Source organism: Schistocerca cancellata, chromosome 11 (assembly GCF_023864275.1).
Source record: "Schistocerca cancellata isolate TAMUIC-IGC-003103 chromosome 11, iqSchCanc2.1, whole genome shotgun sequence".
Lineage (NCBI taxonomy): Eukaryota > Metazoa > Arthropoda > Insecta > Orthoptera > Acrididae > Schistocerca > Schistocerca cancellata.
Window position 1 is genome coordinate 154,782,096 of NC_064636.1, and position 24,341 is coordinate 154,806,436.

A 24,341-nucleotide genomic window follows, 5' to 3' on the forward strand; every position below is an offset into this window, starting at 1 on the left:
TCCTCTCTGGCTTCCAGCGGCTATCTGATTTGGTGAAGACTGCCAGTCTCGCTAGCGGGATGAAAGCAGAGCTCACCATCTACAGCATCGTCGACAGGACTGACTGCGGACCTTTGGTACAGAGCCGAGTGGAGGGTCTGAATCAGAGGCTGAGACGGTTCTGCGACCGTGTGGGCTGCAGATTCCTCAACTTGCGCCATAGGGTGGTGGGGTTTCGGGTTCCGCTGGATAGGTCAGGAGTCCACTACACGCAACAAGCGGTTACATGGGTAGCAGGGGTTGTATGGCATGGGCTGGGCGTTTTTTTAGGTTAGATGGCCTCGGGCAAGTACAGAAAGGGCAACAGCCTCAACGGGTGCGGGGCAAAGTCAGGACATGCGGGGACCAAGCAGCAATCGGTATTGTAATTGTAAACTGTCGAAGCTGCGTTGGTGAAGTACCGGAACTTCAAGCGCTGACAGAAAGCACAGAAGCTGAAATCGTTATAGGTACAGAAAGCTGGCTGAAGCCAGAGATAAATTCTGCCGAAATTTTTACAAACGTACGGACGGTGTTTAGAAAGGATAGATTGCATGCAACTGGTGGTGGAGTGTTCGTTGCTGTTAGTAGTAGTTTATCCTGTAGTGAAGTGGAAGTGGATAGTTCCTGTGAATTATTATGGGTGGAGGTTACACTCAACAACCGAGCTAGGTTAATAATTGGCTCCTTTTACCGACCCCCCGACTCAGCAGCATTAGTGGCAGAACAGCTGAGAGAAAATTTGGAATACATTTCACATAAATTTTCTCAGCATGTTATAGTCTTAGGTGGAGATTTCAATTTACCAGATATAGACTGGGACACTCACATGTTTAGGACGGGTGGTAGGGACAGAGCATCGAGTGACATTATACTGAGTGCACTATCCGAAAATTACCTCGAGCAATTAAACAGAGAACCGACTCGTGGAGATAACATTTTGGACCTACTGATAACAAACAGACCCGAACTTTTCGACTCTGTAAGCGCAGAACAGGGAATCAGTGATCATAAGGCCGTTGCAGCATCCCCGAATATGGAAGTTGATAGGAATATAAAAAAAGGGAGGAAGGTTTATCTGTTTAGCAAGAGTAATAGAAGGCAGATTTCAGGCTACCTAACAGATCAAAACGAAAATTTCTTTTCCGACACTGACAATGTTGAGTGTTTATGGAAAAAGTTCAAGGCAATCGTAAAATGCATTTTAGACAGGTACGTGCCGAGTAAAACTGTGAGGGACGGGAAAAACCCACCATGGTACAACAACAAAGTTAGGAAATTACTGCGAAAGCAAAGAGAGCTTCACTCCAAATTTAAACGCAGCCAAAACCTCTCAGACAAACAGAAGCTAAACGATGTCAAAGTTAGCATAAGGAGGGCTATGTGTGAAGCGTTTAGTGAATTCGAAAGTAAAATACTAGGTACCGACTTGACAGAAAATCCTAGGAAGTTCTGGTCTTACATTAAATCAGTAAGTGGCTCGAAACAGCATGTCCAGACACTCCAGGATGATGATGGCATTGAAACAGAGGATGACAAGTGTAAAGCTGAAATACTAAACACCTTTTTCCAAAGCTGTTTCACAGAGGAAGACCGCACTGCAGTTCCTTCTCTAAATCCTCGCACAAACGAAAAAATGGCGGACATCAAAATAAGTGTCCAAGGAATAGAAAAGCAACTGGAATCACTCAACAGAGGAAAGTCCACTGGACCTGACGGGATACCAATTCGATTCTACACAGAGTACGCGAAAGAACTTGCCCCCTTCTAACAGCCGTGTACCGCAAGTCTCTAGAGGAACAGAAGGTTCCAAATGATTGGAAAAGAGCACAGGTAGTCCCAGTCTTCAAGAAGGGTCGTCAAGCAGATGTGCAAAACTATAGACCTATATCTCTGACGTCGATCTGTTGTAGAATTTTGGAACATGTTTTTTGCTCGAGTATCATGTCGTTTTTGGAAACTCAGAATCTACTATGTAGGAATCAACATGGATTCCGGAAACAGCGATCGTGAGAGACCCAACTCGCTCTATTTGTTCATGAGACCCAGAAAATATTAGATACAGTCTCCCAGGTAGATGCTATTTTTCTTGACTTCCGGAAGGCGTTCGATACAGTTCCGCACTGTCGCCTGATAAAGTAAGAGCCTACGGAATATCAGACCAGCTGTGTGGCTGGATTGAAGAGTTTTTAGCAAACAGAACACAGCATGTTGTTATCAACGGAGAGACGTCTACAAACGTTAAAGTAACCACTGGCGTGCCACAGGGGAGTGTTATGGGACCATTGCTTTTCACAATATATATAAATGACCTAGTAAATAGTGTCGGAAGTTCCATGCGGCTTTTCGCGGATGATGCTGTAGTATACAGAGAAGTTGCAACATTAGAAAATTGTAGCGAAATGCAGGAAGATCTGCAGCGGATAGGCACTTGGTGCAGGGAGTGGCAACTGACCCTTAACATAGACAAATGTAATGTATTGAGAATACATAGAAAGAAGGATCCTTTATTGTATGATTATATGTTAGCGGAACAAACACTGGTAGCAGTTACTTCTGTAAAATATCTGGGAGTATGCGTGCGGAACGATTTGAAGTGGATTGATCATATAAAATTAATTGTTGGTAAGGCGGGTACCAGGTTGAGATTCATTCAGAGAGTCCTTAGAAAATGTAGTCCATCAACAAAGGAGGTGGTTTACAAAACACTCGTTCGACCTATACTTGAGTATTGCTCATCAGTGTGGGTTCCGCACCAGATCGGACTGACGGAGGAGATAGAGAAGATCCAAAGAAGAGCGGCGCGTTTCGTCACAGGGTTATTTGGTAACCGTGATAGCGTTACGGAGATGTTTAACAAACTCAAGTGGCAGACTCTGCAAGAGAGGCGCTCTGCATCGCGGTGTAGCTTGCTCGCCAGGTTTCGAGAGGATGCGTTACTGGATGAGGTATCGAATATATTGCTTCCCCCTACTTATACCTCCCGAGGAGATCACGAATGTAAAATTAGAGAGATTAGAGCGCGCACAGAGGCTTTCAGACAGTCGTTCTTCCCGCAAACCATACGCGACTGGAACAGGAAAGGGAGGTAATGACAATGGCACCTAAAGTGCCCTCCGCCACACACCGTTGGGTGGCTTGCGAAGTATAAATGTAGATGTAGATCTGTGATATCTATTTTCCTGTCAGAGGAGGAAAAAGGCAAATAATTTCCCACATCTATTTTTTGAAAGCTAGAAGTAGAGTTACAGTGATAGGAAATACATACCTATCATACTGATCAGTATGACACTTCCTGTGGGCTGCCTTGAACTACACAGATTATGTTACAAAATAGATTTTGTTTTGCTACAGTGTTAAAGGAATTAAAATTCATCATGTTTGATGCCAGATATGGAACTAAAAAAGGTGATTACCGTATTTACTCGAATCTAAGCCGCACTCGAATCTAAGCCGCACCTGAAAAATGAGACTCGAAATCAAGGAAAAAAATTTTCCCGAATCTAAGCCGCACCTTAAGTTTGAGACTCGAAATTCAAGAGGTGAGAAAAGTTTTAGGCCACACCTCCAAATCGAAACAAAGTTGGTCCATTGTAATATGAGACACAATTTAGGTCGAATAAATGACGATACAGCTACAGTAGTTTGGTTTGAGTCGTAAGCTTAGCAGTTAAGCTGCACCAGGTAGCCATTGCTAGGCGTCAGTCGCTCCGTCCGTATTTATACGGGTACCGTTCTTTTTTCACGTGCTTCGTCTGGTTTGAATTGATTGATTATTTTTCTTTGATGTGATAAGTGCCGTTCTCTTTGTTATAGGTGTTTACGTCACTCTAAGCTGAAAATGCATTACTGTACTGTCATGCATTGTTTGTCGCATTCTGATAATGAGTGTTTACGACCTGTCACCGTTCGCGGCATGGCTTGCTTTTGTGCGCGCTACCGCCGCTTAGGCGCTTACAATTAAAAAAAAAAGAGGGAGGAATCGTCTCACTATCGAAACAATGACAAGAGACTGCTATGTGTTGTTACTTACACTGCTGCTTTCTTTGGTAATGGTCAACAAGAACCAAATAATAGGCTGCGTATGATAGAAGATGTTCTGAACGAGAGTTTAGCAAAAATTTTTCTCAGTTTCAAAATCTTTACAGGCGCTTCCTTAGTACATTATATTCTGCACAGAAATTAGTCATCTTAGATTTAAAAATCTAGTCAATTGCCGTGCTTCAATTCTGACTGTATCACTATTAGGCATAAGAATAATACAAATAAAAACATTACATGATATGTAATATGTATATTCTTCCGCGTTTGTTGTTGTCTCACTCTAGTTTCGTATTTTATTAGGCAGACAGGATTTAAATGAGATAGCAGCAAATACGAAAGAATGCATGGTAAAATGTTTATATTCGTATTATTCTTATGGTGAAGAGAATACTGCGTGTGATTCACAATTCATAAAAATTCCTATTAGCAACCATCTCTTCTGACAGGTAGGAAAAAATTCAGAACGTAGAGTTGGCCATATTGACAAACATCCCAAACAGTCTTGCCAGTCGGATTTTCGTAGTACATGGAAATGCTGCTACAGTCGAAGATGAACAATACGGAATTTGTATTTACTTTGTCGGATAATGTACGAATATGCAGTGGTTCGAAACTCGGGGCGGAGAAAAAAGCTCATCTTCCACCTTTTTTTAAATTCTTTTTACTGATGCAGAGGTTTTGGCGCCAGTATTTATCTTTGTGCCTGCAAAGCATGCCCGTGTAGCGCTACACATATTCGAAGGCAGAAGTTAGTTGTGGCGGCACCTACCAACATTTTTCAGAACTTCCACTTACTTTGCACTCGATTCTAAGCCGCAGGCGGTTTTTTGGATTACAGCAAACGGAAAAAAAGTGCGGCTTAGATTCGAGTAAATATGGTAAGTTGTGAAATCCAAAGAAGAATTTAACATCAAGTATTCTTACTACACAGGAGGTAGGTCAGGAACAAAGTTTACATTTTTTGTTAGTTAACTTTAACCTAAACAATTTTTTTAAAATGGTGCTGTAAAGCAAAGATTTTATGGGGGAATTATTTTGTGGATGAAACAATGAAAGTTTCATTTGCTGAATACTTTAAATAGTAATACATCTGTATATGAAGGCTGGTGCATTGTTACACATTATTAATACTAGCTTTCTGCTAAATATAATGGATAGTAAATTGGAGAGAGAGAGAGAGAGAGAGAGAGAGAGAGAGAGAGAGATTTTCCAAAACTAAGCAAGCCAATTACAATTGGTTCAATGTAGAGAAAAAGACAAGAAAATATCACAAGACTTCAGAATAAAGGAAAGACAGCAACTTAGCAAATGTTTCAATTTAAAATAAAGGAAAAGAGGAAGAAAGAGTTGTGAAGAGTTTGTACAAAGAAAGTAAATGCACAACCACTCATGTCACTGGAGTGTCATCAGAACCCTAATACTAATCCCCATAAAATTTAGGAAAATCAGTTAAAAGATAGCTACATTCAGACAGCCCAACATGGAAATATGCAGTAACAAACAAATTAATTGTTCCAATGCAATAACTTCCATAACTAGTAACCAAACATTAACAACACAAATTGAATAACACAGTTTCAGAAGAAGAGAAGCAAACTGTTGATTTTTTTTTTTACGACGGAAATGACAATTTGTCAAGCACCTTACAGATGGGATACTAAATTATTTAAAGATCCCAAGAGTAAGATGCAGAGAGTTTTGCAAAAGCACTACATAGTATTTTCAGCTCAGGGAGCTTATAAACAATTTTAGGCAGACATTCAAATGGTACAAATAAAAAATACTTTCATGCATTACACATTTTGTTGGTTTCGAATACACCTCAATGTATGTGTGAAGGTATCATGCCAACTCTGATTATCTGGTGAATGCACTGAAAAATGACACAGAAAAGAGCATTTTTTCATGAGGTAAGGAGTTACTGGAACATGTAGACTACTGTCAATTCATGTGTACTATGTATTCATGTATAAAGCATAAAAACTAACTACTAAATTTCACTCCAAATTAAATGATGAAGTTGACTGACAAAAAAATAAAATGAAACAAATGGACTGATGTTGACAGGCAACAAAAATATATAGCGGGTAATGGTACCACTGGTGATGCAGTGTCAGAAATTGATAAGCAAATGTTATATTTCACTCCTTCATTAAAAATTCACAATCTGCTGAACTGGGGACATGTGCAAAATGGATCTCTCAAATCTGGAGATCTACAGACAGGCTTTGTAGATAATGTTTCTCTGATTAATGAAGACAAGTTAAAGTGCTAATTCATCACATGAACAAGTTCAGGCTTCACAGATTTTGCCTGGATGCTGCGGAAACATTTTATCATGCCATCATCACTAATGAGATCTAACACATGTTGCTGTGTGGTCATACAAATCAGAGCTGATGTAAAGAAGACCATCTCATGTCTCAAAAAAGTTGACTATCTGTTGAGATGGCTGTACTTCCCTATTTGAAAACAAGCACACATTATCCACTTTGTGTTCGAAAGTATTTAAAGTGGAAATGGACTGTTATTCTTTGCTGCATGTCATGGTGAACTTCTGATGGATGCTATTGGTGGTGCAATGAGGAGAGGAGTGTGAGACCAGATGAAACACAGAAAATGATATGCTGGCTGATCTACAGATTTTTATAAATGTGCACAAACTCAGATTCAAGCAAAAACCATGTTTTATGGTACTGAAAGATGGTTTCTAGACAACTGAGTGAGCATTACTTACATTCAGGTCAAACCTTTTGCTCATTTTCAAAACTATTATTATTTTCTAACTTAAGGTATCATAATATTCTTGTCAAAACAACCCTTAATTTGAAAAAAAAAAATCAAACAACTTCTCATAATTGTGGATGCAACCTATCAAAGATGTTCTGGGTATTCAGAAGAGTAAAATCATTCTTTCAGGGAATCGAAACAAGCAATTAAAGACACAATTGCAACAGATGCTGGCAAGGATGTGCATGTTAATCTGATAACTCCTGGATTGTTTGTCACTGTAGAAACTTTAAATGAGAAAGGTATAAAACAATTTCTATGGCATCTCTGAAAATGCAGAAGCTATGGTAATGATTTTCAAACCCATTCCAAAGCCTACAATTTATTCACAAAGTACAAAAGCGACAGCACTTTTTGTTAGAACTGAACAAATTTGAACATTAATAAACTAACCAATGATTATTCAAAAAAGCAACAGATATTGCTTACATCTTTAGAATTGGGTCCTATGACTGTGTTGCATGATAAATAGTCTATTTGATAAGAAAATGAAATATAATGAAAAATTGAAAACAGGCTTAGATGGTGGGTCATGTTACACGCATGGGAGAAGCAAGGTTACCCAAGAGACTCATGGGTTCAGCAGTAGAGGGTAGGAGGAGTCGGGGCAGACCAAAGAGAAGGTACCTGGATTCGGTTAAGAATGATTTTGAAGTAATAGGTTTAACATCAGAAGATGCACCAATGTTAGCACTGAATAGGGGACCATGGAGGAATTTTATAAGGGGGCTATGCTCCTGACTGAATGCTGAAAGGCATAATCAGCCTTAAATGATGATGATGATTGAAAAACTCATGTTTTAAAATTGTACAATTCATGTATAGTTTTAGTTTTTTAGAGTATAAAAAACTGCATTAAGAATGATGCTATTTGCACGAGTCCTGTACAGAATCTATTGTGTCCCAAATGCAATTAGTTTTTTACTTTTATCTTTCAGATTTCAAGTTTTAGGTACACTAATTGCATGCCTAATTTAACACATTCCTTATGTATGTATAACAATTTAGAAACTCACTTTGCATATATGCGATTGCCCAAGAGGAAACTTGTAATCACTCTATCCTCAGCTGAATTGTACTTTTGATTCAACTGATCTTTAATGAGCAAGTATACTGTTGTTTTCCATTAAGAAATAATTGTATCTCTATCCGCTGCAACTACCAGGCCTACTGATCATACAAAAAATTCAAATTATTTCCAACATCAATTGGTGGATATTTAGTAGTTCAGTCATTTTTACAATGATGTAAACAAATTTATCAACTTCTTTACAGGTTCTATCAATTCTTCATTTTATTTTCTTCATACAAAATTACTTTTAGAAGCATGCTCATAATTTGATAACCTACAAAATACATCAATGTACACTCTGTGTTGTTCGTTAAAATTGTACACACCAATATATCAAAACAAGAATAATAAGCTTTTATGCTGGATGACTGTCACAACACAGCTGACCCACACACTACTACTCAAAATGTTCTAAGAATCAATGGTGCATAGATTACAGTCATCTCTCAACAGAGCCACATCCTTTTATGACAAGAAATTAACAATTTTCTAACATTTACTCAGCCACAACCTCACTTGGGGATCAGAATTATTTTGAGAAAATATTAAATTCTTTATAAACTTGACAACTCAAGACAATAATATTCATCATCGAACAGCTAGCACACATGCACTGAGTTAACTGCATTCGGAAAGATATGTACAATACCTATCTGTGTTTGCAATATCTGTACCCAGACACTGGGCTCAACAGACCAAGTATTATTTTGAACATTGTACATACTGTTAGACACAGATGAAAGGAAACAGTTTACCAGTAAAAAAAACAACGTTATGCATATGCATCCATTTGCAGCAAGTATTCGATTGTTGTATGGTTCATAATATTTTACAGTAAGTTTAATAGTTAATAGACACTACAGGTGCAAATAAGAGAGACCTTAATAAACAATGAAATGTTCTCCTTCACTATTTACAGCAGTCTCCCAATGCTGGGGTGACTTTTTGTATCTGTAACTGTAGAAGTCACATGGTTTTTAAAGCGAAGAACTCGTTGAGCTAGGTTCAGTGTGCATTTTCATCTGGAATGGAAGTTTCTTGAAGGTTGTTCAACAGAGAGCAGAAAAGGAGAAAATCTGAGAATGCTAGATCAGGTGAATAAGGTGAGGGTGCAATGATTTTAAAATCCAACTCATGTGAACTGTTTTTGTCAGAGTAGCATATTGCGGGCGGGCTTTATCCTGGAGTAGTGTCTTCCTAGTCTTCATTCATGTACTGCATCTGCAACACATCTCAGTTGTTGACAAATTTCAGCAGTAATCAGTGGTTACACCTTGAGGAAGCAATTCACAGCATACCACTCCGGATGAACAACATTATCTTTCATGGATGCTTTTTGTTGCTGCTTTCTTTGGGCTCAACCATTCTCTTTTTTCCTTATTTTAGCACAAAGCCACCATGTCTGATCAGCTTAATGATACAGGGCAGGAATGGTTAGTGTTGTTCACAAGCCAACTGATGACAATCAAGCACAGATGGACATCCATTTTGGTGATTTTGGTGTAATGTATCTGGTACCTATACACCCTATTTTTGAGTCTTCCCCATTGCACGCAAATGTCAGAAGTTCATGAAATGATCAAAGTTTATCAAATTTGCCAGTTCTCAAATACAATGACATGGATCACTGTGAATTAATGCATTTCAATGATTTCAATCAAATCCCAAATGTAAGTCACTAATAGCAAAAGAAGTCTCATTACAATAAAAAAAACATTTTCTTGCAAAGCTCTGTCCAATGGCATTAAACACAAACAGGGCACAAATGTTTCTGGCTGCCTCCACTGCTGTTACCCCTCTATAGAACCCAAGCAGATGAATACGTTAACAGTGTTCCTATTTCTCAACTTGGCACTCCACTTTCTAGTGACTATAGTTCCACTGAGTATCTCCAAATGACAATATATTAACTCCAAGACCAACAGTGAACATGCCATGAAGACAGTAGCTGAAAACATTGGGGAGAAAAAGTGACCATTGAAATTAGATCCATGGCACTTAGTCAGGAAGTGTATACTTGACCAGCCATCAATTTTATCAGAAGAATGGTCAAATCAATCAAAAAGCATGAACTCTTCTTTTAAAGGTTGTAATCATGTAATTAGTAAAATATTGTGCTGACTTTACAGCATGTCTGAAATATGCAGTAGAAGCGGAGAAAACTTACTGACATCACATTACAACCTTGATCTCCCTTTACTTGAGGAAACTAGGGTGTTATGATGTTAAAAGAATTACACTTACAAAAACTAAATCTTAGCTTAGCAACAAAAAACAAAACATTCATAGTAGAAACAGCCAGAAGAATAATGGAACATGCTTGCAACTGGTTTACAGGCGACAGCACAAAAATTCAACCTTTATACTTACAAAAACAAACATCATGCAATTCCAAGCAAATCCAAATGACATAGATAGAAGGACATATCAATGACACACTGGATGAAAATCCATGAGTGAAGTTTTTAAGCATTTGGATTTATAATAAATTAACGAGGCACCAGCATGAGAACAAGTTAACTAAAAAGCTCATGTCTCTCTGCTTTTCAATTATAAGTGTTCCTCCTGAGTGTCAACTTGCAGGAATGCTTTCTAGCTTGCTTTCACTCAGTCCTATCCTATAGGATAATCTTATAGGGCATTAGGATTTATCCTATACAACCTTGTAGTAGGAATGTGATGTGAACACCTTGCACAAACCTCTTCCATTGACCTAGGGAATCTTGCACCTACATGTCACTACAGAACACTAGTTGACAAGTTTACTGATTTGTTGACCCCATTTCAATTTGAAATCCAAGCAGACACAAAGGAATTTTATGCAGTGTGTTTCATTTAGTATATGACCAACTGTCTACTTCTTCCAGCAGCAAGTCATTTCTGATTGCTTTAAAACGTATAAAATGAGTCCTCAAGGGATAAGACTAACTAGTAGCTGTAACAATAATAAGGGTAATGTGCTGTGCAATACAGGACAGGAAGTTTGTTGGTAGTAATCATGATTTATTATTAAACATATGTAAGTAATCATGATTCATTATTAAACATATGTAATGTGATGAACAGTTTAGTGAGATTAACACTGAACTGAATCTGAAGATTAGGGAATTCTGTAACAAACCGACGGGAGTCGAAAATATTAGGAACCACACAAAAGGGCCAAAAACAGAAGAGATGAAAAAATGATCAAAAACATAATTTTTCATATGGGTGGTGTACCATTGCATTGAAACCTGCACCTTCTTAACAAGAAGGTGCCAGAGGGATTGATTAACTATCAGGGGCTGCAGATCTGACCTTGAAATTTGCTTCGTCTCTCAGTATGCTACCTTTTTTTATTGGTGGGAGTTTGTGAAAGGCTCCACTTAAGTGCATCCTCTTCCAACAACTTTGAACTATGATGCTACATGGCAACAGCAGTGAGTTTCCTAAACTGACATGATTACAAATGCATGGATGAAGCCTATTGCCTGGATGCTTAAATGTGTCAAAAGATTTTTGATATTTGTCATCAATAAATGACGAATCTGATCCTAAAGACAGCTGTGAAAAGCACCTTGGTGTTGTATGTGCACACAAATTGTTCACAATGGGAAAATCTTCATTTCTTTGTAAATAAAGGCTTCTCGTATGTGCACACAAATTGTTCACAATGGGAAAATCTTCATTTCTTTGTAAATAAAGGCTTCTCAGGTATCTATAGAAGTACAAAACTGACCCCAATGCTGTATCTTTATTTATGACAAAGTTATAGCCTTGTGAAATCTGATGATTTTAAACACCCTGAGGAATTGCTTATACAGGTAAAATTTCTTTCAGTAAGATATGATAACCTTAATTTGTCTTGAGTTGCAATAATAATAATAATAATAATAATAATAATAATAATAATAATAATAATAATAATAATTACCCGGAAGTTCCTAAAAGAAATGTAACATATACCATACAGTCACTTTCCATTTTTAACCAGACATAACGTCTGAGAAAGGAAAGAAATAATAATAAATTATTATTTCCATTTTATGGCCTTCATTGGGCCACTCCAGCAAACTTTCTACAAAGAATATTTCAGTTTCCTGTCAGCCCAGTACTTGTTCATTCTCTCAGGTCTCATTCTTCTGTCTTCATCAGGAATCACCCTTCCTATTGTCTGTTGATTCTCATTTGCAGTCTAGTTTGTTTGTCTGTGAGTTTCCTGATTGTCAGTTTTGTTTCTTAGGCCTCGAAACGTAATCTGTAGCTCATTCATATCTTCCTTTATTTCTATTTTCCACTTAATATTGCACTTACTATTCCACAATTTTTCTGTTAGTCTCCTGATGATCCTGTTCTCTGGTGTTCCGATTACATGTCCAAAAAATGAAATCCTTTCTTCCTGATTGTACTCATTACCAGTTCTATTTCCTTGAAGACTGTTTCATTTGTAGCTACTCTCCAGTGTCTATCTTTCTGGTACGAGTTTTGATGCATGTTCTGATGATTCTTCTAGCTATTTTGAGTATTTTGTCTATTTCTGCAGTGTTAGTTGTTTTGAAGATGGTTTCACTTGTGTATGTTTTTTTCTGGTTGAGTGACTGTTTTGTAGTGTTTTAATTTTGTTGCTATTGACAGGATCTTTTTGTTGTAGGTTTTCTTGGTGATATATTGTGCTGCAGTCAATTTGTTTATTCTGTTATGCCATGTTGGCTTTTCATTGAGTTTATATGTTCTGATTTCTCCCAGTAATTCAAATTCATCTACAATTTTGATTTCTTGGTTTCCTACACCAATTTTGTTTATGAGTGTCGGGTCAGTTAACATGATGTCTGGTTTTTCATAGGATGTTCCAAGACCAATTTTCTGTGCTATTTCCTGTAGTGAGATAACTTGTTTGGTTTCCTGAATACTGTTGGACAAGAGAGCAAGGTCATCAGCAAATCCTAGACAATTTAAAGTTGTGTTGTTTTTGGATCTTCCAATTTGGATGTTCTTTGGGTTAATCTTGTACCATTTCATCATCATGTATTCTAAAGCACAGATCAACAGCAAGAGTGCCCAACAATCTCCTTTTCTTAAACCTGCTTTTATGATGAATGGCTCAGAGTTCCTCCCTAAACTTGACATATGAAATAGTGTTGGTTAAGGTGAGTTCTATCAATTTGATTAATTTTGTATAGAGCCCAAAATTTCTTAAGATTTTTAACATTGAAGGTCTATGGATACAGTCATGTGCTTTTTTTTTTAAAGTCCATGGAGGTTATTACAAGAGGTTCATTTTGTTTCTTGTAATATGATATGGCTAATTTTAAAGTGATGATCTGTTCTGCACAGTTTCTACAATGTATGAAGCCTCCTTGATATTCACCTAATTCTTCCTCTATTTGCTGTTTGATCCTCTTGTGTAGGATTGTAGAGAAAATCTATGTGCAGTCTAAGAGAGATACCTCTTTAATTACCTGGGTTGCTTTTGTCTCCTTTTTTGTGGAATGGGTGGATTATGACTGTGGTCCAATGTTTGGGAAACTTTTCTGTTATCCAGATTTTTGTTAGGGCTATGTGTAAGGATGTTTGAATTATATCACTGGCATATATCCACATATCTACAAAAAACATGATCTTCTCTGCACGCCTTATAATTTTTCATCTCTGAGTGCTGTTTCCACTTCTTGAATTGTTGGTGGATTTATGAGATCAGGTAGAGTCTTGATGGGTGTGTGTGTGTGTATTAATTCTGCAAGTTCCTGGGGTTTTCACAATTTAAAAATTTACTAAATGCTTTTGCCATGATTTCAGCATTTACCTTGTCATTATGTGGCTTTTTTCCATCTTCCCTTTTCAGCATTAATGTGGCAGGGGCAAATTTTCGTAATTTTCTTCCAAACATTTTGTTAAAGTCTCTGATATTGGTTTTATGGTAATTTCTTCTATTGAGTTGATTAGATCTTTCTGTGATTGTCTCGGTTTGCCTGATAATTTGTGTGAACTTTTGCTTGATATTTTTGAGGTTGGTTGTGTCTTCTTCTATTTTGTGTGTTTGAAATTTTAACCATGCACAATCTCTTCCATTATGAATTTTGTCATATTCTGAGTTCCACCAGACATGTCTATTAGGTGCGTTCAATGGAACTAAATTATCTGCTTGTTGCCTGAGAATTTTAACATTATAGATTTCTCTGTAGAAGAATTTGTCCATAAATACATGATCCAGCTGCCATTCTCCTTTTCTCCAATCAGGATGTTTCCAAGTTTTAAATTTGTTTGGCCTCCTTTTGAAGTATGTGTACTTTGAGATCAATTTGTGTTCCCTACAGATTTCAGGAAGTCTTTGACCATTTTTATTTGTTTATGTGGAGCCTATTTCCCAATAATATCCCAGTATTTCTTTTCTCTTCTGAGTTGAGCATTGAAGTCCCCTAACAGGATCTTAACAATGTTAATATTTACATGGTTTATTGCTTGGTCAAGGAGATCCCAAAACTTTTCCACTTTGTTCCTCGTCTTTGTTAGAAAATTCTTTTCATTAGTAGGGGTATGGGCATTAACGATGATATAAATTTTGTTATATATTTTTAAACCCAAAGTTGCTATTCTAGGGGATGTGGCTTGAAAATCCATAATCAAATCTATTGTTTTCAATTGACTATAAACCCAGTTCCAAATTGGGGACATTCTTTCATAACCCTCATTCCAGGTTTACCATTTTAAATTATGTAGCCTTGTGATTTGAATGGTTCTTCTGTAGTATTTCTTATTTCCTGGAGTCCTGTTTCTAAAATTTTCTGCTTCTCTAAGTCATCCATCAAATCTTTAGTTTTCCTATTTTAAGTAGAGAATTAATATTATGAGTTGCAATGTCATTGATCTGATCTTGTTTGATCCTGTTCTTATGAACTGGCATAAGAATGGGTGTTTGCCAATGCTCCGACTCATTGACACCTAGGTGGCTACCCACCAAATCTGATGTAGCCTTCTCCCACAGGAATTTACCTCTGAAGTGTAACTAATGCTAATCTAACACTGCTAATTATGGGAATTACTAATAGATTAGTTTGTATGTATGTAGATGTACATTTACTACTATGAAAAATATCACTGTTCCTCCTACTACATTAGTCAGATACTTATTTTACCTAGTACCTCCACATACATTAATACTCTGCTATCCACCTAATGGTGCATGGCAAAGGGTACCCCATAACCCTGCTGGTCATTTTCTTTCCCATTCCACTCGCAAATACAACGAGGGAAAAAAACTGTATATGTGCTTCCATATCAGCCCCGATTTCTCAAATTTTATCTCCATAGTCCTTATGTGCAATGTATGTTGGAAACAACAGAATAGTTTGGCAGTCAGCTTCAAATGGCAGTTCTCTAAATTTTCTCAATAGCATTCCTCGAAAGAACATCACCTTCCCACCAGGGATTCCCATTTGAGTTCCTGAAAAATCTCCACAACACTTGTGTTTTGTTTGAATCTACTACTAACAAATCTAGCAGCTTGTCTCTAGATTGCTTCTCTAACAAACAATTAATACACCTTTACACAGAAATTGTATCAGCTGTCTACTTATAGCGGAAGTCTAAACGCATTCAACACAAAGACCAAAGTTAAGTGGAACTTGCATCTGAGTCAAAATATTCTGATGAGCACAAGAGTGGCTAATAACATAGTACTGAACTTTGTTTTAGATACACGATATCTTCTGGAAACTAAATATACCTGTTCACCCACTCTACAACCAATGAAAACAGAAAAAAAATAATAATATGCCCTAATAATCTACACACAGACTATTAAGTGACCCAACTCACTGAATGAAATAATGAAAAATATACTTATGCTTCATTACATATTCATTCCATATACACTCATACAAATGACTCTGCAGAACATTGTGTGCACTCTCATTTCACTCCATAGCTCACTATTTCTTTGCAATATCATTCCATTGTATACTACCTTATTCAGAAATTACCTTTGTTCTAATGGAACTGGTTAATTCTCCTAGATATCTGAACATACAACAATTTGATACTCAATGTGTTCTCCAATTAATCACTGCATAGTCCTTCTGGGTTATTTCCCAGGACACTTGCTCCCAACCCACATTTCGGCCACCCACTTTCCCTTACAATACTTGATGGTTGAAATAGATGATTCTCCCCATCTCAATAATCACATCTCCGAATCTCAACTTTCTTCATCTTCACTATAGCTGGACAAATTACTCTACATGAGAAAAATAAGCCATCGGCAGTCTAGTTCCTCAACTGTATCATGCAACAAGTGGATGGCACAGACACAACCAGCATTTCAAAAAATACAATAGTTCTGAGGCTATGTCTTAAATTTCTAAAACAATGTGTCATTACAAGACAACCTCCACATTCAATTTTTTAAGTACTGCCACATTAGCTCATCATGACATTGAGCTGTTGGAACATTAATGCAGAATATGGGCTTTCAATTAGTAGCAGTCATACATTGGTCTGCAAGATCACCAAACCTTCATATGAATTTAAAAAACTGATAATTACCATTCAACACCAAGCAAGTGATAAAAATCAATGCAACTTCTTGATCCCAACATCCAATCTCTCAATTTCATTCACTAGGTGATGTGTCTCTTATTATTATTTTTCAGGCTAATGCTATCTTCACATATTCTCATATGACAGCAATTACAATCACAAAAATCATTAAACACAGGGAAATGATAATATGCAATGTATGAACATCAGAATTAAGCCTGACAAACAAATATCTGATGTAGAAACCAGTACATACAGGTTTTCAGAAAAGATTCACAGTGGGCATTGTAAATCAGATACTTAGGAGTACAGTAACAAAGCTTAATCTACCTTCTCATGCAATTACCTAATAAAATTCCCAATTCTGCAATTTATACATTGTCTTGCTGGCCATGTGCCAGTATCAAAATGATCAGCCCTATTTTTCTGCATCATGATTAAGCCCTAGACTGCATGTCACTCCAGATGACAGAGCTAAGATGTTCACTGCACAACTGCATGTGCTACACATGATCACTGTTATGGTAACACATCCTATTCATAGATTTGTTCAGGTGACTACCACTATTTCATACGTATTTTCAAAGTAACAATTGGGGTACACATCAGTGGTTTCAGTGCCAACCACATGACATGGTTTTCCAGGCCACACAACCAGCAACACATTGTTCTCCACACTTGCATTGAGAGCAGCACTCCATGCAGAGGGCATTATCTCTGCACCTCTGCCCAGGTGCTATGGAGGCATCCTGTACGACCTATGATCTCTTGGGTTGCATATGAAGGCCAGTACTGCATTTTGTATTTTCATGGTAACTGGTCACCAACTACAAGCCAGCCACTTTGACAACTACAGCTATGCCTTAGGACATCCTACAGTCCATTGTTTTGGCCAATCTTCTGATTTGCAGATCCCTGACTACTATGCGTGGTGTTATTTCTGTAAAACCCTTCTTGTGGAACAACACTATTGGTGTTCCACATACTGTCCTGTCTACTTTTGATGCCAATGCATTCCTTTAATTTGTTCAAAATGGCATAATATAAGTCTCTGTGACCTGAAGTCTTGGTCTGGTAGCTGCAAATCAGCTACACTCCTTTACATACTGTGAGCTGTCACTAGCATGATAGTTCGGTTCCTTGACCTGTAAGCTTGTATAGTCTTTCTCTAATTTTATTTCTGTGACATGTTTATCAATGTGAGCATCTCTTTTCCTTAGCAAGGTCATAAAGCATATCTAAACAAATAATCTTTCTTCTTTAGATCTGCCAGGACTCAAATGTTGAGGTTGGCTTCACCTGTGAACGATCATTCACCAAAAGCCATACACAGGGTTTTTCAACAACTGAAAAATTTGTAACTAATACAACAGGCACCACAAAAGCTGCCACAATATGTACAGGTTGTGGCCTAAGTATCAGGGCTGATCTACAACATACAAATTTTATCTCTTTTTTTCAAAACCAAAAAAAAAATTTTATGACAAACTCAAGAATAACTATTATTCACACAGAAGATAAGAACAGCAATGTTCTTTTGAATTGTATTTATCAGAAGTTATTGAAAGGAGGAATATTTCTCAAATGACCTACACTACTAGAACTTACACTTAATATAAATGTGAATTAAGTGTATCCATCACACACAGCCATTATACAATATAGTTGATATCAACAAGGGCTACAGAAAACAGGATTATACCAGTAACCAGTCCCCTTCCACTTCTGTTTACAACAGTCAGCACATAATAGATGATATGAAAGTCAAGTTCAGGAGTAAAAGAATACTCTACAATAACGAACAGCAAAAAGTTTCAGAAAACTGACAATCTGTGCTAATTCCACCGTAATACATCCTTTACTCTACACAATTAGCAAAAGACTCATTACCTGACTACATGCAATACATTAGAGATGTGAATACTTACAATATCCTCAGTGACAATTTCCAAATTCAATTCAGGATCCTCCTTGATAAAATCAGTGGACCAAGATATTCCAAATGGATCTTTAACAGACTGCATGAAAAAAAAAAAAAAAATGCTGAATTATAGCTGCTTGCTAACTTCCGACACAGTTCTCAATATTCCTTTCTTATGAATATCATCCAACGCTGCAGAGATAGTAATCAACTGGGAAGAGTGAGTGTCACAATTCATCCAAATCAGTTCTAATGTCTCTGATTTATTTGGCATACTTTCACTTTCTATTCCTATCACATAATCCATTCTGATTTCAGTGGCACTATGGCCTGCTCTATCGGGAGGTCATACTCCCACATGCAAACTTGATATATGGGTGTGTGGCAACATTTCAAAATTAAACTCAGATAATAGAGAAACCCCAATAATCTTCCAGCTGTAAACCAATAAATAAGAGGGCTTTTCAGTCTTTAATCAAATGATTATTGCATTCTCTACATCATCATCAAAATTAACAAAATTTAATGCTATTTACACAGCTTCTTGCTCTTCACCATATATTTTCAGTGCCTGCTCTTTGGGAAACCATTCACATTTATGTCGTGTGTACTGGAGGGAAATCAGAAGGAATTACATACAGCCACTGCAGGATTTCAGTAATGTAAATATTACAGAAAATAGTGACTGGGGACTCTAAACTATACCCCAACACATATCATAGTTCCAGATCTTCTGTTACAGCACTGTGACACAGAGACATACAATGAGGTTAAGTTTCTTCCAAGAGGAAGTCTTCCTTGCTCCGTTGATACCAAACATGTACTTAATGCATTCATTATATACCATCATAATAAAAAATTAATACAAGGGTAATGGTTCGTAAAAATATGCTTGTTACAAGTTCTGTTAAAATACTATTGGTGATAAACATGAAATAACACATCTAACTAGACTCAACTGGAAGACCACAAAAATTCTTGAAAATAGCTGGTATCATAGGTTACAATAGCACACCATCCATGATAATTTAGCTTGAATGCCCATATTTCTGTCATGGCATTCTTACTACACTTCCTACACAATAAAGTGCTTGTGCGAAAACTTACATTATGCTCTGATCCATCAGCATGTTGTTTCACTTCGGGATCTTGCTTTACCGAAACACTAGGTCCTTCAGTCTTTAATGGGTCTTCAAGAAACTGAAAAAAGCAAAAAAGTTAAGTGATCAGGGTTCTGTGTCTTGTTCAAAATAGCTCTCTCTTAGAGGAGTAGGGGAGCAGGAAAACAGAAGAGAGGAAGAGAAAGAGAGAAACATTCGAACAGATCTTCTGTAGAAACTGTCATGGCCATAACACTAATAATCACATATATTCAACAATTAGAAATAGGCAGCAAGAAAATGTGGTGCCACAATTCAAATATTTGGAGCTGAAGCTTTGTTTATGCTTGAAGACAGGCACAACAGTTAGCGATTGACCTCGAAATATCGATCAAAATTATTTCTTACATACCAAGCAGCTACCAGCATACACAGTAACCATACATACTACAAAAGTGGATGTGTTTTATATCACCTCCTAAACCACTGGTTCGACTACAACCAAGCCAAATACACGTATTACTTACTATCTAGACTAAAATACTGAGAAGGTAAGAACCAGCAACCTCCTATGGAGGTGGGCAGGATGATGTGGAGAGAGGAATGGAAGAACAACAGACAGAGAGAGAGAGAGGTGGCAGAAACAGATGGACAGAGAGGGGTAGCAGATGGACAGAGGTGGTTGGCTGATTGAATGATTAAAGGCACCAAACTACTAGGTCATCTGTCCTTCCTCAAACAGGCAGGCGGGTCTACACAACTGTAGGTAAGAGAGACCCTACCACACACAATTCAGAGGAAGAAAACCCCAATGTCTATGAGAGGTCAGTGAAACTGATATAAGGGACAAAAGGAAAAAATGAACACAGAGGATGGAAGACTGGCAAGGTGCCTCATTTAGAGAGCAGCAAGAAGTAGCAGAGAGCAGAACGCAATGAGAGGACGTACATCCCACAGTGCCTGCCACTTACCAGAGGTACTCTACTCATGAACTGCCTACAAAAGACTAGCAATACAGACAGGGCAAGAGAAGTACAGAGACGAAAGATTAATTTGTCTAACACTATGTGACAGGAGGGAAGAAGTGTAAAAGAGCAGGTAGGGTGAGAACTGGGCTGGACCACCAATCCCAGACAGCCACAGCCTGGTCTGCGCAGAGGAGGCAACAGAGTGTTCTGCCAACCCATCGATGGGTCTCAATAGCAAGGATGGAGAGTACAGCAAAATGTAGACTACTGTTGAATGGGAATGATGACCGTGGGGTGTGTCCTCCCACTGGAAGAGATGACCACAAGTCAGTCAGGTACGGCTGATGTGGAGCTGGCAAAGGACAGTAGAATACTTCTGAGAGGCCTGCATGGAAGGACCTACAAGGATTCGTAGTCTTCTTTATCACTGGTAGTTTGAAGTTAGAGTGATCCATTCCATATTTCAGGTTCCTAAAACTTGATGGTGTAATACGAATCAGAGGTCTGTTTCCAGAATACTCATCACCAGAGCTGGTTTACTGGTAGCCAGTTTGGCCTAGCTACCAGCAATGTTCATTCCCAGGGATCCCAACATGACCCAGAGACCAAACAATTGTCATTGAGCATCCACCTTCCTCAAGAGCATACTGGGAATACTGATTAGCAATAACCATGGGATGCTGAGGGTAATACTGGGTGACAGCTTCTAAACTGATCAAGAGGTTGCGGCAGATGAAGGACCCACCACTGGAGGGAAGGATATGCTCAAGAGCATGAGAGATGGCTAACAACACTAAAGCTTCTGGCAAGGAAGGCAGTTCAGTATGACCCATGACAGTGTAAGTAAAGCCCATGTGATCAGCAACCATCAAGCAATCTGTATACACTACTGCTGAAGCCTGGGATGTACCATAAATGGAGAAAAATTGGTGGCAGAGGGCCTCAGGAGGGACCGTGTCTTTCAGACCTCATGATGAGTCAAGACAAAGCTGTGACCAAGGGGTTCCCCACAGAGGTGTACATGAGTGGGCCCAGAGGAGAGATCGAGGAAGAAATAACTGGAATTCAGAGGGGAGGGACAGGGTGTGGACTGCAATCATAATCCCTGATCTGGGCCACCATTGTGGGAGATAGGTTTCCATGTTTGGAAAGGGGGGGGACAATTTTTTGGATGCTTAGGAGAGTTGCAAACATAGGTAGCACAACTGAGAAGCTGTTGTTGGCACCTGGTACACAATGATTGGACCCCAGCCTCTATGAGTAATCTGTCCATAGGACTAGCTCAAAAGGCTCCTGTTGCAAATCAAACCCCACAGTGGTGTATCTGATCCAGTATCCGCAATGCTGAGGGCGAAGCCAAACCATATGCCACACTCCCATAACCAAGACACATTTTGATCACGGCTTTGTAAAGCTGCAGAAGGGTAGTGCACTCTGCACGTGTTACTCAGGTGACCAAGTGTACTGAGGTGCAGCAAGCACTTTCACTTACACTGCAAAAGACTGCGAATTCATGTCAACTAAGAAACAAAGACCAGTCCTAAAAACAGTAAGTTCCTGCCACACTGAGTAGTTTGTAATCAAGATACAGTTCTTGTTGTAGATGAACCATACGATGTTGACAGAAAACCATGACATGAGTTTTGGCAGCTGAAAACCAAAAGCCATGGATGAGTGCCCATGATCGTTTCTTTTGAATGGTGCATTCTAGTCTACAGTCAGTGACACCCACACTAGACGAGCAATAGTAAGAGGCAGAAGTAGTCAGCATACAGGGAGGGTGATACTGATGACCTCACAGCTGGAGGTGGCTATTGATGGCTTGTAGAAGCACAAGGACATGCAGTACAGAACCCTGCAGGTCTCCATTCTCTTGAATATGGGGAGTGTTGTGGAAGCACCAACTAGAACCCAGAATATACACTGTGACACGAAATTCTACATAAAAACTTGGAATGGATCCCAGAGACCCTATTCGCATGAGGTATCAAGGATATGGTGTCACCTGCTGGTGTCATACAGCTTTTGCAGGTCGTTGAAGACTGCTACAATGCATTGACACTGGGAAAAAAGCAGACTGGCTGGCAAACTGCAGGCAAACCACATTATTAGTAGTGAAACAGCTTTGCTAAAAACCACACTGTGATGCAGCCAGAAGACCACAAGACTGAAGGAGCAACACAGCTGTCAGCTCACTGTGCATTCAAGCAATATACAGAGAACATTGGTGAAACTTAATGGGCGATAACTGCTCATCTCTAAATGTGCTTACCCAGTTTCAGCACTGTGACAATGATGCTTTCTAATTGTTGCGATTGGAACTAGCCCTTGCTCCAGATCCAGTTACAGATGGCAAGGGTATAATGCTGACAATCCACTGATAGGTGCTTGATCATTTGGTTGTCGATGTGACCGGGCCCTGCGGCTGTATCAGGGTAGAGGGCAAGGACATTGATGAATTCCTACTCAATGAATTGAACTTTATACAGCTCCAGGTGGCACTCCACCCATTGCTTAAGAACATGAAAAACATGTTGATAAATCTCCAATACTGAGACTCTAGCATATGCAGAGCAAAATGTTGGCAATGGTGTCTGGGTCAGTGAAGACAGTGCAATTTCAAGGCAATAGCAGATACACCTACTGGTGTATGGTATATGTAGACATCTCATCTTAGGTCAAACATGCGAAGGAGAGGTTTATTGTCTGATGGTTGAAACAGGCTGCTCCCAGCATTCTTGTTTACATCATTTCATCAGGTGGCAGACCCAGGCATGAAGCCACTTGAAGTAAATAACATACTCCATTGATTGGTGCCACTTATAGTGCTGGAGAGCCCACCTATTATCGCTAATGGCCTCTACAGTTTCTGATGACCACCAATGTACTCTCTTCTGTCAGAGCAGGTCCAAGAAACAGAGGATTGCTAAAACAGCTGCCAAATGAATGGCTGTATTTATATTCTGGACTGCCTTGTTGATGTCTCCATGTGGCGGGGTGACAGGGCTGACATGAAAGGCAAAAGCACTACAGTCAGCAATGATGTCAGCCGATCTGGGCACACATCCAGGGTAGTGATGATGAGGGAGGAACAAGGCTTCCAGTTCTGTTTGGCCTCTTTGCCAGTAGGTTTGTCCTGAGTCTTGTATTCTTGTATCTTCTTCACTCTCTAGAAAACAGTGTAATCTGGTGGGTAAGGAGTGTGGTGTTTTCCTCAGTGGACAAAGAAGGAGAGAGATGCAAACAGTGTATTTGCTAGCAATACTCATCCACAATCTCTAGAGATGGGGTTAGTGCTGCAATGCAAAGACGTGCCCAAATTCCAGACACTATGCACCAGGGGGACCTACAATTTCACACAGCATCAGTATACCATCACATTGACCTTCTCAGCTAATGAATCACTCTAAAAGGCCCCTGTGGAGAGGAGAGGGACATGTACAGAAAATGGAGTGAAATATAATGGAGGTCAAGGAGGTCAGAACTGGAGTAAATGCATACCCAGGTGAAGCCAAGAAGTCTACTAGTTTTCCTTATTATAAAAGTTCCTTCATTCTTTTTTTTTCCTTTTGGTTGTGGCTCTAGGGCGCAAAACTGCTATGGTCATTAGCGCCCAGCCCGTGACTTAAGACAGTAAAAAACCAAAATTGAAAACCAGCAGCAATGGAAACAAACTCATAAAATTGGAGAAACTAAAAGTAGAAAGAATGCTTAAAAATCCAGTACAGACAGGGGGTGGTTGTCCCCAAAAAAAAAACTTCAAATGACTGACGTCATTTCACTGTCACTAATAAACTGGAGAACGCGGTCGGCTGAGCGCGTGTCATCTGCTAAAATCGACGATAGATCAGGCGATAGCTGTAGACGGGAGCGTAACGGATTAAAATAGGGGCATTCAATTAAAAGGTGTCTGA

General features: G+C 38.7%; 1 protein-coding gene across 5 annotated transcripts in view; it reads right to left on the reverse strand.

Moving 5' to 3' along the window:
- LOC126108743 (zinc finger protein 493-like) overlaps positions 1-24,341 on the reverse strand; it is a 150,327-nt gene that overhangs the window by 70,852 nt on the left and 55,134 nt on the right. For 4 of the 5 annotated variants that reach the window (XM_049914086.1, XM_049914085.1, XM_049914087.1 and 1 more), the window contains 2 exons: positions 19,467-19,559; positions 18,367-18,456 (listed from right to left, as the gene is read on the reverse strand). In XM_049914086.1, the coding sequence (XP_049770043.1) occupies positions 18,367-18,456; positions 19,467-19,559 (183 nt within the window). The remainder of the gene's footprint in view (positions 1-18,366; positions 18,457-19,466; positions 19,560-24,341) is intronic. The other variant, XM_049914088.1, reaches the window with a different exon arrangement.